Genomic DNA, 12,438 nt, shown 5'->3' with positions numbered 1-12,438 from the left:
TATATACACCACCTGTTACTTCATTCATGAAACTTTACCACTGAATGGAGAGGCTTTAACCACTAAATTTAGTGGATAAACTTAAGCTACTTGCTATGCTAAACTAGCGAAGGGTGGAAGGTAGAGCAAATACATAACATAAAGCAATTATTTCCCAATCATATGTATCATACAAATGCAGCATTATAAATGACAATTCTAGACCCGCAGTTCAGTCTCATAAAATAACAGCAAGAAATAGAGTAATACATTTAAACTATGCTAGTGACAATGTTTCTTCAGTAGGATCATCATACATTACACAAAATTCACACATTGCCTACATTATAACAGGATGTTACATATAAGATATTTTTGTTTAACACTTAAATTCAGATAACATCCATATCATATAGCTCATCTTATTAAAAGACAAAATCTGTAAGATTTTATAACAGTTCATATAGACTAATGCTTCTAATGTATAACTGCATAATCCATTTAGCTGTGTGCATTATCACTGAGCATTAACTTAATACATTGATGCAATAACAACTCTTCTTAAAATTAATCACTTACAGAAACAAATCAATACATGTATGTCATTTCTAATACATTTTGTAATTACTGAAGTGATAATAATAATCATTTGTCATACATCAAAATATGTAAACCCTCTATACTGTTTTTTCAAAGAACGAAATCAGTCTAGTGTTTTTGTTTGCATTTTTCTTTAAAAACATTTTAACACTTGCACTAAATCAGCATGCAAGAAAATTATTCTAATAGCTGCTGTTCATTAATTTATGATTGATAAATATTCACTATCCTTCGATTAGATTACTGTATTTCCAATTGCTCTGCCCAAACTTGCTATTAAGCTATTTTTTGCAACTTGTATAGAAACATAGTTTGTGTTTTCATCCGTTGGTCAGTGGATTTGCTGAATCTGGAGAAAAAGAACATCTATAGATTTAAATTAAACTTTTATGCTTATAATACTTTTCATGAAATTCAGAGTTTAAATTCTTCTCTTTAACTGACCATGTTACAAGCTATTTTGAGATTCGTCGAGGTCAATAAGTCATGGCGTTATTTAAACTCTGCATCTGTTTGCAGGCTTCAAAAACACAGACCAGGCACAGATTGTGTTATCAATCACCAGTCATGATCACTATTGATATTCACATGTATTACATTTAACTTTGAATATTATTATATGGGACGTCTCCCATTTCTACAGTTTATTTAACATTCTAAGTCAGCTGACAAACATAGAAAGACAGACTTACAAATGACATAAACACGCATCTGCCACCCCAGACTCTGAATAAAAATAATTTATTCGTCTTTTCTTTTCTAGATTCTAAACTCTGCTTCATGTCCAAGTAGAATTACTTGGCTAAAGCAGAAATTCGTTCACTAGAGAACAGACAATCAACCTTCACTCGTTTCAGTCATTTCTATACACAGTAGTTGGCAATTGCTTCATTCTTTCACATATATTCACGTTCTCTTTACAACAATACTTCATTCACAGAATAAAGTTCTCGATTTCTAGCAACGTGCTATAAACTCACTCGAGGTTGTGCTTTTTGTTTATCTATAGGGTTTCACCATGCAACATACTTAAGCACGTCTTTTCCTTCATGCTTATTATTAATCAAACAACATCTCAGGCCGCAAGCTGATATTACTGAAAATATTAGGAATGCTTCTTACCTCAGTTTCATACGTGCTATTTTCCAGATCATGGAATTTTCGTAACATCACGACTCAGCGCAAGAGGGTAACGTATTACCCGTTGGCGATCCGTAAATTCTGCGACAACAAGAAAATCCACGCGCGAGGAAATCACGCAGCACAATTCCACAACAAGAAAGTGTTCCCAGAAAAAGTTATGCGGTCACAAAGAATATTCTGACTTAACAAGGAAAACATACATGCTTGAACCTTTATCTCATATCACCGGGCAAGTGTGCTAACCACTGCGCCACCATACATTCCCTTAAGAGTTCCCAAAATACATAACCTCCATTCATGCACAATCGGGCACATGCTACATATCCCTGAGAACTTGTCTCCTTATTATTTAGTATTATTAAAGAGTATTTTTCCTTTAAACTTGATCAGGGTTTAAAAGAAAAATGTTTTGCACGTTTATAAGTTTTAAACAAAAGTGGAGACATTCTTTTTTGATTTGCTTTAAACCAATTGTTCTTATGAGAAACTGCCTCATGTTTTTAACTTCATACTTATTTAAATAATCCCTTCTTAAAACAAAGTTTGGCCAGTACTTACCAGAAGGTACAAAGGCATGTTTCTTATTGTAAGTTTCATCCCCAAATGTATTTATTCTTTTTCCACTTTGTTGTTAGAGCTCTTTTGCATTTTAGCTATATGTGTACACCGTTTTACAAATTCTTTTTAAACATTAGCTTATAAAGTATGTTCGTTATTTAAGCTATATTTAAAAGGCAATTCAATTATTTCTGTGTGTTTAAACACACGGCAATTTCTTAAAAGTACCAAAATAGGTGGGGGTTTTGCCAAAACCTTTAACCTGTAACCTTTACCCTTGTAGGTAGACTGATAGAAACAGCTGGCATCTTTTAGACTGCTTGTAACACGTGGACGAAGCTTGTATTTTTGCATCGAGCTGCTTGGATGCCATTAAAGATTTCTACAAATTATTTTAGCGATCGCGATTGAGACGTTATGGATTCTATCGCTGTTGCTTTGATTTCATCTTTAAGTTTTTTTCAGCTCCGCTGGATTACCACGCAAACGGCAAGGTGAGTGCAATGCCTGCATGTCTTGTCTGCCTGCTCGCAACTAATATACAATAACGCTACGTTCTTTATAGCCTTCAATATTGTTTTCTAAAGGCTAGCGATGTAATTTATTTTAAATACGTGTTTCCCCAACACGGCATTTACTTTTCTAGGTAGATTTTGGGCTTGACGGCCATTAATTAATCTGTGCTGCCCCTGTGAGTGCCGTTTCATTTTACTGGACAGCCAGTCTCGTGCCATCAGTTTCAATCTTGTTGTATTCCATTTATTTTGTCCAATTTTAGTCCCACTTATGCGTTAAACTTAAAAGTCCAACCTTAAAAGTTCACTCGATACCGTAGGTAGCAGACGCTACCACGATTCGCCGACAGATGTCGGGCTTTCTTTCCAGCCTCATGCACTGTGCCGAGTTTGACAAGTCCGCCTCTTGTCTTTTGATGGGATAAATTAATCAGGCCAGGCATGTTAAGGCAGTTTTTAATTCTCGGCCGGGAGTCCATGACAGTGCGCGACCTCCATTCAAAACCGAGCCTCCCATTCATCAGTGTAAGCATATTTTTAATATATATATAAAATATTATAATTAATATATAATAATATAATTATTAATGTAGCCACAATCCTGCCGACTACGCCATTATGTTTCCTGCAGAGGCATTAGCTCTCTTGGAAATGTGTTCTTTTAATATTGTGGCTTATTAAATAATTAAACAATATCATAATATACCAGAAAAGGCGATATCCCTCCCATAGTGATTACGGTACAAGAATCACATGAGACAAAATATCTTTTAGCTTACATTTACTGACGTTTTACGCAGTTACAGACGGGGAGGCATATGGACAGACTTTATCCAGGTGGGAATCTGGATCAACACAGTCAGCCATTTTCTCCGTCCCTACGCTGGGAGGGTTTCCAACACCTGGTGTGTTGGCACAGCCTCGAAGGATCTGGCCACTGTCCAGACCTTTTATATGGTTCTTGCTTCATTTGCTGGTCTTCTCGTTTCCAAACAAGGGCTGAATTCCTCTCCCACAAAATACAGAAATATCATAGTGCTTACATGTCGATTCTCATTCTCCCAAGAAGGAAAGAAGGTTTGTGCTGATAGAGGACAGAAATACCCTAACCTGTGTTTAAGCTGACTATACAAGCCTCCAGTTGTCTTTGGCTATCTAATCCAATGCTTGGTCAGCAATTCTAACTGCTGAACCCCTGTGTGCCACAGTTAACATGCACATGTGAATAAAACTCATAACAGTACTGTCCAGATACAGTGACATAAAGAAAAATGTAGTATTACAGGGACCTCCTCCTATGTAAAGAACATTTAGACAGTATTATAATTCATTGTGTAGTGTCAATCTGAGCTAAAGAAGGCATTATCAAAATGTAATCATATATAGCAACTTTGAGAGCGATCTCCCCACTAATTTGTCAAGTTTAAGCCAAGAGCTCTCCAAAAAAATGGCACATGCAGAAAAAAAGCAGTCAACTGATTATGTAACCCCTTTACAGAACACACAAGCATCTCTTGCATCAGCAAATTCATGAAGTGTTTTCTTAACTAAATGGTTTCTGCAGTGTTTTAAATGGCAATTCTCTCATTTCTTATTGGAAGGAAAAGAAAGAGGGGAAAAAAAAGAAATGTCCGGATTGAGTTGACAATATTTTCTTTGGCGAGTTGACAAATGTCACTGGATGATCAGGTTTATAACATTAAGCTCCTTATAAAATTATTTCACTTATTCTCTTTTATGTTAACCCTTTTTATAGATGGTACATAATTCAATGAAAAAGTATCTGCAATATTGTTATGTCCTTCAATAAAAGAGGAAAAAATTTAGCGTAGAGTCACATAGCTTTTTATAGTCTCTTATTGAAGAGATATTTCCAAATTTTGAACAAGTCAGAATGGGCAACTATATGAGGGTCCGATACTTTTTTATTATCGTGATGCAAATCATATTATCATTTTTAAGATTAGGCACCCATAGGGGACATTAACATTAGGGACCTATAGGTAACTGCTCCATACCCACCAACTTTAAAGTTAGTATTTGTGGTTGGGATAGGCCAGTCTAATAATTTAAAATCCAAAATTCAAGTAACCAGGGTGGCGGGCCCACTGATTTATGTCACAATAATAGAAAAGTACAGAGGGTCCTTATCAATTAACTGGTGAACAAATACAATTTGTGTTTCCATCCTTTATCTAACAATAGTTACCTTGTTTTTTGGGTGATAATGTTCATTGTGCCAAAGAGAAAAAGCCTGTTTTATTTTGGAGAAGTCAAGGACAAGTCCTCAATTTGGTTTTCTGTTCTTAAGCACACCCTTTTCAACTTTGAGGCTTCTTCTTTATGGAATTAAAAGTAATGTTGGACATATTTGTATACCATTTTACCTCAAATCACCTCTTGTCAATATCATTGACATAATTAAACATTGCTGCTCAAGTGTGATTTGGTGTTTCTGTACTGCAGATAATTAGAATAGAATTCCAAAAAAGTGTCACACTTATAAGCCCTTATAATTCTTCACTACATATAATGAAAAAAATAGGCAATTCTAGAAAACCGTTGGCACTCTGATTATTACAAATAGGTACAAAGTAACTATAAACTTTCTTGAAATGGCATCACAATGTTTTGACACAACTTGGAATATGAAGTACATTACCAGTATCCATTTGACATTTGGAAGGTGAACACGTAAAATGGCACATTGAGGACAGAGCATGCCACAAGTTGTTGAGGGCGGCATGCTCACAGCATTTTCGATGACACGGTAGACCTAACAATGTGTATTAAAGATGCTTACAGCTTTGCTGCTATATTAGACACTTTGGCATAATTTGTATAAAACTACATCGTGTGTTCAGTGCAGAACATAGGTGTGAATGAACTGTTATTCATGATGAAATGTAGATACACTTTCATTAAGTACAAGTCAATCATGTCCAACAGATCTGGCATCACATTTATGATGTGGACATTCTAGTGTTAGATAATTGTCCCATTTCAGCAACTATAGCTGAAGCAGGGGACGATTTAACAGCATTGTGGCATAATCTTAAAAACTTTGCCTCAGTTGTATTAATCTCTTTCCAGCCCTCCTCCCCTATACAAGTCACTGTCTCTAAAGATACACACATTGTTAAACTCACTTAATCTACTGAGTTTGCAAGTCGGGCTGAAAAGTCATCTGTTCCCTTGGTAATATTCTTTAAGGTGATAGGCTCATATGTTATACACAGTTCATTCACATACAGGTCCGTAAACAAAGCCATTACTTCAAAGCACGCCACCTGGCTGAATGGTGAAAGCTTGACTTAAAAACTGATTCAGGCCAGAAATGGACTGGAGATACTTAGAGGTCAAGAAATTAAGATTGGCATGGAGATATTACTGTTAAAATGGAATATTTAAAAATAAAGTAATGAGCTGAACATGACAGCAAGGTATTCACTTAAAACCACAAAAAAATCAGGTTCTGTTTTATTATAGTACAGTTTAAAATGAACTGTTGGACCAAGAAGTTTTATGCTTTGAAAGCTAGATGATTAGTTGAACATGATTATACTTTATAAGATAATAGTAAGCCTGAAACGATTGATAAATGTAAATGCAAATTAGTAGAAATATTAATTTTTCAAAGAAACATATGTTAATTGTGTGAGTTACTAAACTTAAAATGATAAAGAGAAGTATTAAACCATCCTAGAATTGTATGCCCTTTTTAGGACAAACGGCAGTAAGAAAGTACAGGTATGAGTTTCTTTGCAATTCTAATCAAGACTAATAAATAAAAAAGAAGATAAATTCAAGATCTGAACATTTGTCCCTGCTGCCTAATTATTGTAATACTTTTATTTATTACTTACTCTGCATTATATAAGCTAGTATTTAAATCAGGGGGCAAGCTAAAGTATTATTGTATGTTAAATAGCTTCTGCACTTAATATTTTACCTTTTACATTTAGTTTTGTCTTAAATAAATGTTGTAATATTAATTTGGTCTAGATTCTTGCATTTTTTATATGAAAAGTAAACTTTAGATGTGGCGTGATGAGGGTATCAAACCAGATGTTTATTTTAAGGATTAAGAATGTTTTGGGATGTCAATTCCAGGTCAGTGGAGCAATGCCCTATGATATGTAATTCAAACCTTTTAAAGTCTCAGGACCAGGTGTGGGGACCAGAGGTTTGGAACAGCAGGGTGAAACTGCAGGTCTCCATATCTCTCATCTCTTAAACATAACCTTGGTTCCTCCAGACCAAGTTCTAGACAGCACAGATAAAAAACTGTTTCATTTTACTTGCAGTGGTTTGTGTGTTTTATGAAAGGGCATGTTTCACATTTAAATGTGCAAGGTTTCCACTCATTTTTAGCAAATCAGTAAAATGATGTTCTTTTTATGTGTTTTTTTAAAGTATTTCTTATTTTATCTTTTATCCATACTGCAAGAAGAGTTTAATCCAATATACCAGAACAACTGGCTTATCATTCAGTTTTAGGCGGCAGTATTAAATAGATGTTCATAACTGACTTAAACAAATTAAGATTTCTTGTGTGAAACATTTCATTCTACAGGATGATATTGGTAAATAGGAAAGTTTTTTTTTTTGGAGTTGTTAGAAACAGTTGAGATTTTGCTTTAGAGATTTTAAAGAAAGACTACAAACACTGATTAATGCTCGTATCATTTAGATGCTGTACTCCATCATTAAGCATCTTTTTCCATACAGTCCTATCTGTAAATCCTCTGCTGATGCCTATTGCTCCTATTATACATGACTATCTGTGAGTTGTCAAATTGTGAGGGCAAAACTGCTGTTATGGCTGTGCACAAGCTGATTGAAAAGAATTGGAGTGAGTCAAAGGACGGTATGCTAATAAATTAAAGGTACACAATGATGTTGGATATTGGATATTTTTAGATCTTTGATTTAAGATGGCAAGTATTTAGAATTTTTTTTTTCTTTGGTAATATGAAATAATTTTACTTTTTTGAAGCCGCAGTCGGGATGTTTGGTGATTTAGGGTGCAAATTGTTTGTGCTGAACATTTCAATAAAATGCAATTCAGTTCACTAAAGCACTCATCATTACGTTTATCTAATTATCTTGAGCTCTTTTACAATGGCAGCAAACTCTCATCATGTAGGCAAGCATTCCAACAAGTAACCTACTGGCTTAACTGAGTTCAGACCCTTTAATTATCCAGAATGTCATCTAATTGCTTCATATGTAAAATGTAAAAATCTTTTTGTTGCTCAGTATTTAAACTTGTAAGGAAGAGTTCTCACTCCACTTTGTCTGTCCTTTTCTTCATTGCTTATTCATTTTGAACCACATTTTTGCCACACTTAAATTTGTTTTACACCCAATAATTTGATACAAAGAGTGCTAAGTGACCATCAACATACTGCATTGTGATTTTTATAAAGTGTTTGACTTGATGTTAACCTTAACTGATGTTTTAAAAGTAGATGAAATATTATTAGATCCATTTTTAGATCTAGTTGGAGCAACTGTAATGTGATTTGATTGATTCCTGTTCTTTTAACAGTAAGGAAGAAACCGCTGTAATTTACTATAACACCAAGATGGATGTGAAAGAGGAGGTGTACGAAGCTGGCATTAATACCATGGAGGTAACAACTGGAAATATTAAGGAGGAGGAGCATGCATGGGAGTCTGTCCATCATGAGAAAGAGGGTCACCTCATTAAGGATGAGGATTGTGGAGTGGCATCATCAGACATTAAAGAAGAGGTAGAGGAGACTGCTGTCAACACTGAGGTGCACAAACATAAAATTGTGGATCCTGTCAACCTCAAATTGAGGTCTGAATCACTACAATCTGATCCAAAGAGCACCAAGGAAATTTCATCTGTTAGAACTTGTGAAGATCCACCTCCACCACCACCTACAAATCAATCTGGAGAAAGTAAGTGTGAAATAAAAATGTGTTAGTTTTAGCTTTTGAGGCACAGACTTAAGGTCTTAAATATTTTAAGTGAGTCTTGGAAATGCAGTGAGATTTAATTTTTTTTATTTTGGAAAGACGTGGTAGTTTTTAAGAAGCATTACTGACTTAGCAAGTATATGGTAAATAGTTTTTTCTGCACTATAAGATTTTGTTTGTTTTTATTAAAGTAACACCACATATTTATGCATAGGATATACTTTTCAAATGTCTGTGTCTCTTACTAGACTGTCCAGCAGGTGTTTATGATATTACAGAATGTCTAGCTAGGCTAGGAGTATTCAAAACTGTGACTTGGTTAGTTCACTCAGTAATAGAGGGCCATTTTAAAGTCTTAGAGTATAGAGGAAAATCAGTGGACACAGAACACACACACACAAAAGAACATGCCGACTTCACACAAAACTTAATCCAAAATCCTGGATCTATGAGGTTGTGTTGCCAACCATGGTGCCATTCTAGCATTAAAAGAAAATAATTGCAGTATTCAACAAATGTTTAAATATAAGGAAAAAATGAAAGCTATTTGAAAAGAAATATAGCAGTCATCCCAGTTACTCTGTTCAGCATAAATGCTGTATGAGCTGCTATTTTACAATTTTAATAACGCACAAGCTGTGATACAATGTGACATGAACAGTGCATCTCATTTGCTTTTGAACCGCACATTGAAAAAAATTATGGGATAGCCTTTATCTCGTACATATGGGCAGGGACGTGTGATCATGGGAGGCATGTGAAGTAAAAAATCTTTTCATAACATAAAATAAATTTGTCCACTGATCTGGGCTAGAAATTTTGTTTTCTGTACGATTTCAATAATTTTGATAATTTTTATAGTCAAAAATCACTGAATTTGCTCATTCCCTGTTCAAATGCAGGGGAGAAACGTGAGGTACGGCAGCGACAAGCAGAGACTCACCTCACCTCGGACCGTTGTCTTTCTCACACACTGGGTTGATGCATGCAATTGGCGGGTGCCTGTTGCTGTCTCTCTGTATGTCGCCAATATAATGTTTGCAGAACACGTTTATTGTACACCCTGACTTTCCACAGTCTGGCTAATATCTTTAATGAATGTGTGTGACATATTTAGTCTTGCTAATCGGACATAAAACTGCAGCGAAAATGCACATAGTGAGGCAGACAGTACCATGCTGCACCAAAGGGGGTGTATGTATGCCCAACAGGTGCTTGTTGCTGCTGTTCTTCTACGCAGGCTTTAGGTGCCAATAAGTTAGTGATATCAGAAAGTCAAGTGCACTGCAGTGGTCCGTTTTTATTAAATATAAAACTTTTTTTTTTTTTTTCCCCTGACTGACTGCCAAAATGGAAGGTTATATCTCCAAGCTTAAAAATTTCTCAAAGCTGGACTTTAAGTCAAAACAGGAAGTGATAAATAACAGAAGACCAACACCGGAGCTAAAAGGTTTGCTTCAAACTAAGGGACAGAAGGCAAATCGCTCTTTTCAAACCGAATGGTACACCCGAAAAGACTGGCTGTGTGGCTGTCCTACAAGGAACCGCCTTTACTGCTTTCCGTGCCTTTTGTTCTCAACTTGTGACAATGTCTGGACTAACACGGGATATTGTGACATGAAAAATTTACCAAGAAGCCTCTGCAAACACGAAAGATCGACTACTCACATTCAAAGCCAGATTGCTTTAAAAACATTTGGAACCACAAGGATCGATTTGGCCTTGAATGAACAGCGGAGACTAAATATTAGCATCCACAATGCTAAGGTAAAGGAAAACCGAGAGATTTTAAAAGACCTAATTAATGCAACCTGCTTCCTAGCCAAACAAGAGCTGACATTTCATGGTAACGATGAGAGTACAAGCTCTTCTAATCGTGGTAACTATGTAGAGCTATTACATGCCTTTGCTGAGAAAGATGAAAGGTTAGCTAGACATTTGGAGACATCCACTGTGTTTTCTGGGTTGTCAAACAGAATACAGAATGATTTAATTGAAGCAGTCAGTGATGTGATTAGAAATGATATTAAAAAGGAGATTAATGCAGCCCCATTTGTTGCTGTAGAAGTAGATGAGACAACGGATGTCACAAACAAACCCCAGATCTCTGTCATTTTGCGCTATGTGGCTAAAAGTGAAGTGGGCTGTGAAGTGAAGGAGGCGTTTTTGGGATTTGATGATGTGAGTGATGACAGACGAGCCCCTGCTGTAGCCAAGTATGTCTTGGGAATGTTGGAGAAATATAACTGTGTTGAAAAGCTAGTAGCTCAAACGTATGATGGAGCTTCTGTGATGGCATCGGAGCTTAATGAGGTGCAGGCCAAAATTAAAGAAAAGGCACCCACGGCCATGTTTACCCACTGTTACGCACACGAATTGAATGTCGTGCTGTTGCATTCAGCAAAATCCATCCCTGAGTGTAGAACTTTTTTTAAAACAGTTGAGGGACTAGGGTCATTTTTTTGTAACTCCACAACGCGCACCCATTTACTGAATAATGTTGTGAAGCGACGTTTACCAAGATCAGCGCCCACAAGATGGTGCTCCAACTCTCGACTGTTGCAGACAATAAGCTTGTATCAATCTGATCTGCGTGCTGTATTTCGTATTATGAGTGAAAATCCTGACAGTTGGGATAATGATACTCTAATGATGGCTGCTGGATATGATCGGTGGCTGTCAAATGCATCAACGTGCTTTTTAATTATGGCATATGAGGGCATTTTCAGTGACACCGATGCACTTTTTAGAGTACTGCAAAACAAAGTCATGGACAATGTTTATTGTTGTGCGCGGATCCGCGACACAATCGGAGTTGTTGAACGTATGAGACAGGAGTTTGACACATTCTATGAGCGATTTGAGCAGAAATGCACCACACTTGGCCTAACAGATATTGGAAGTAAACAGTCTGTCAGAGATAAGAGGAAACAAATGTTTTTTAACATTCTGGACAACATCAGTGTTCAAATGAAAGCTAGGTTTGATCATTTTGGTGAGCTAGCTTTTCTTGGTTTGGTCAATTGTACAAAATTTAATGCATTGTCACTACATTTTGATGACACCAAACTGCAGAGCCTGTCAAAATATGCAAGGTTCTTTGACTTTGTTAGACTAAAGGCTGATCTCGTCGGACTGTACAGCTCACAGACAATAAGGAATGAATGTAAATCTCCTGGACAGCTTCTTAGCTTTTTGGTCCAGAAGGATCTGATGCAGACTGTTCCTGAGGCGACAAAGTTACTTCAGCTGGTGCTCACTGTACCAGCTACAACAGTGTCCATGGAAAGGTCATTCTCTGCATTGAAAAGACTGAAAACATACAGTCAGAATCGGACAGATCCAGGACAACTTTCCTCCTTAGCGATAATCTCCATTGAGGCGGAGAGACTTTTAAAACTAAAGGAAAATAAGGAGGACTTTTATAAGAAAGTGACGGAGATTTTCGTGGAGAAGGATAGGCGCATGGACTTCATTTATAAATAAAGGTAAGACCATAAACAGTTTTAAATTTTTATAAAAAATGGGATCAGACTAAGAAAAAAACAATATTTAAAAACTAAATTTTGACTTTAAATAAAACATTCTTTTGATTTTCTTGTTATCCTTTTGTTGAACAGCATGTATTTAAATTGATTAAAGCATCAGAAAAAATTTTTTTTTTTGTTCCCCACTCAATACTTGAATTTGT

At 36.0% G+C, this 12,438-nt stretch overlaps 1 protein-coding gene across 2 annotated transcripts in view; it reads left to right on the top strand.

The window, feature by feature from the left end:
• The window catches only part of LOC120533251 (zinc finger protein 501-like), a 45,694-nt gene that overhangs the window by 2,907 nt on the left and 30,349 nt on the right, over positions 1-12,438 (top strand). The window contains exons 2-3 of one of the 2 annotated variants that reach the window (XM_039760042.1): positions 8,350-8,729; positions 10,105-12,235. In XM_039760042.1, coding sequence (XP_039615976.1) covers positions 8,387-8,729; positions 10,105-12,233 — 2,472 coding nt within the window. In that variant the 5' untranslated portion in view covers positions 8,350-8,386 and the 3' untranslated portion in view covers positions 12,234-12,235. The remainder of the gene's footprint in view (positions 1-8,349; positions 8,730-10,104; positions 12,236-12,438) is intronic. The other variant, XM_039760043.1, reaches the window with a different exon arrangement.

Source organism: Polypterus senegalus, chromosome 8 (assembly GCF_016835505.1).
Source record: "Polypterus senegalus isolate Bchr_013 chromosome 8, ASM1683550v1, whole genome shotgun sequence".
Taxonomy (NCBI): Eukaryota; Metazoa; Chordata; class Cladistia; order Polypteriformes; family Polypteridae; genus Polypterus; species Polypterus senegalus.
The sequence above is the reverse complement of the archived record's forward strand: the minus strand, read 5'-3'. Positions and strand labels throughout refer to the sequence as shown.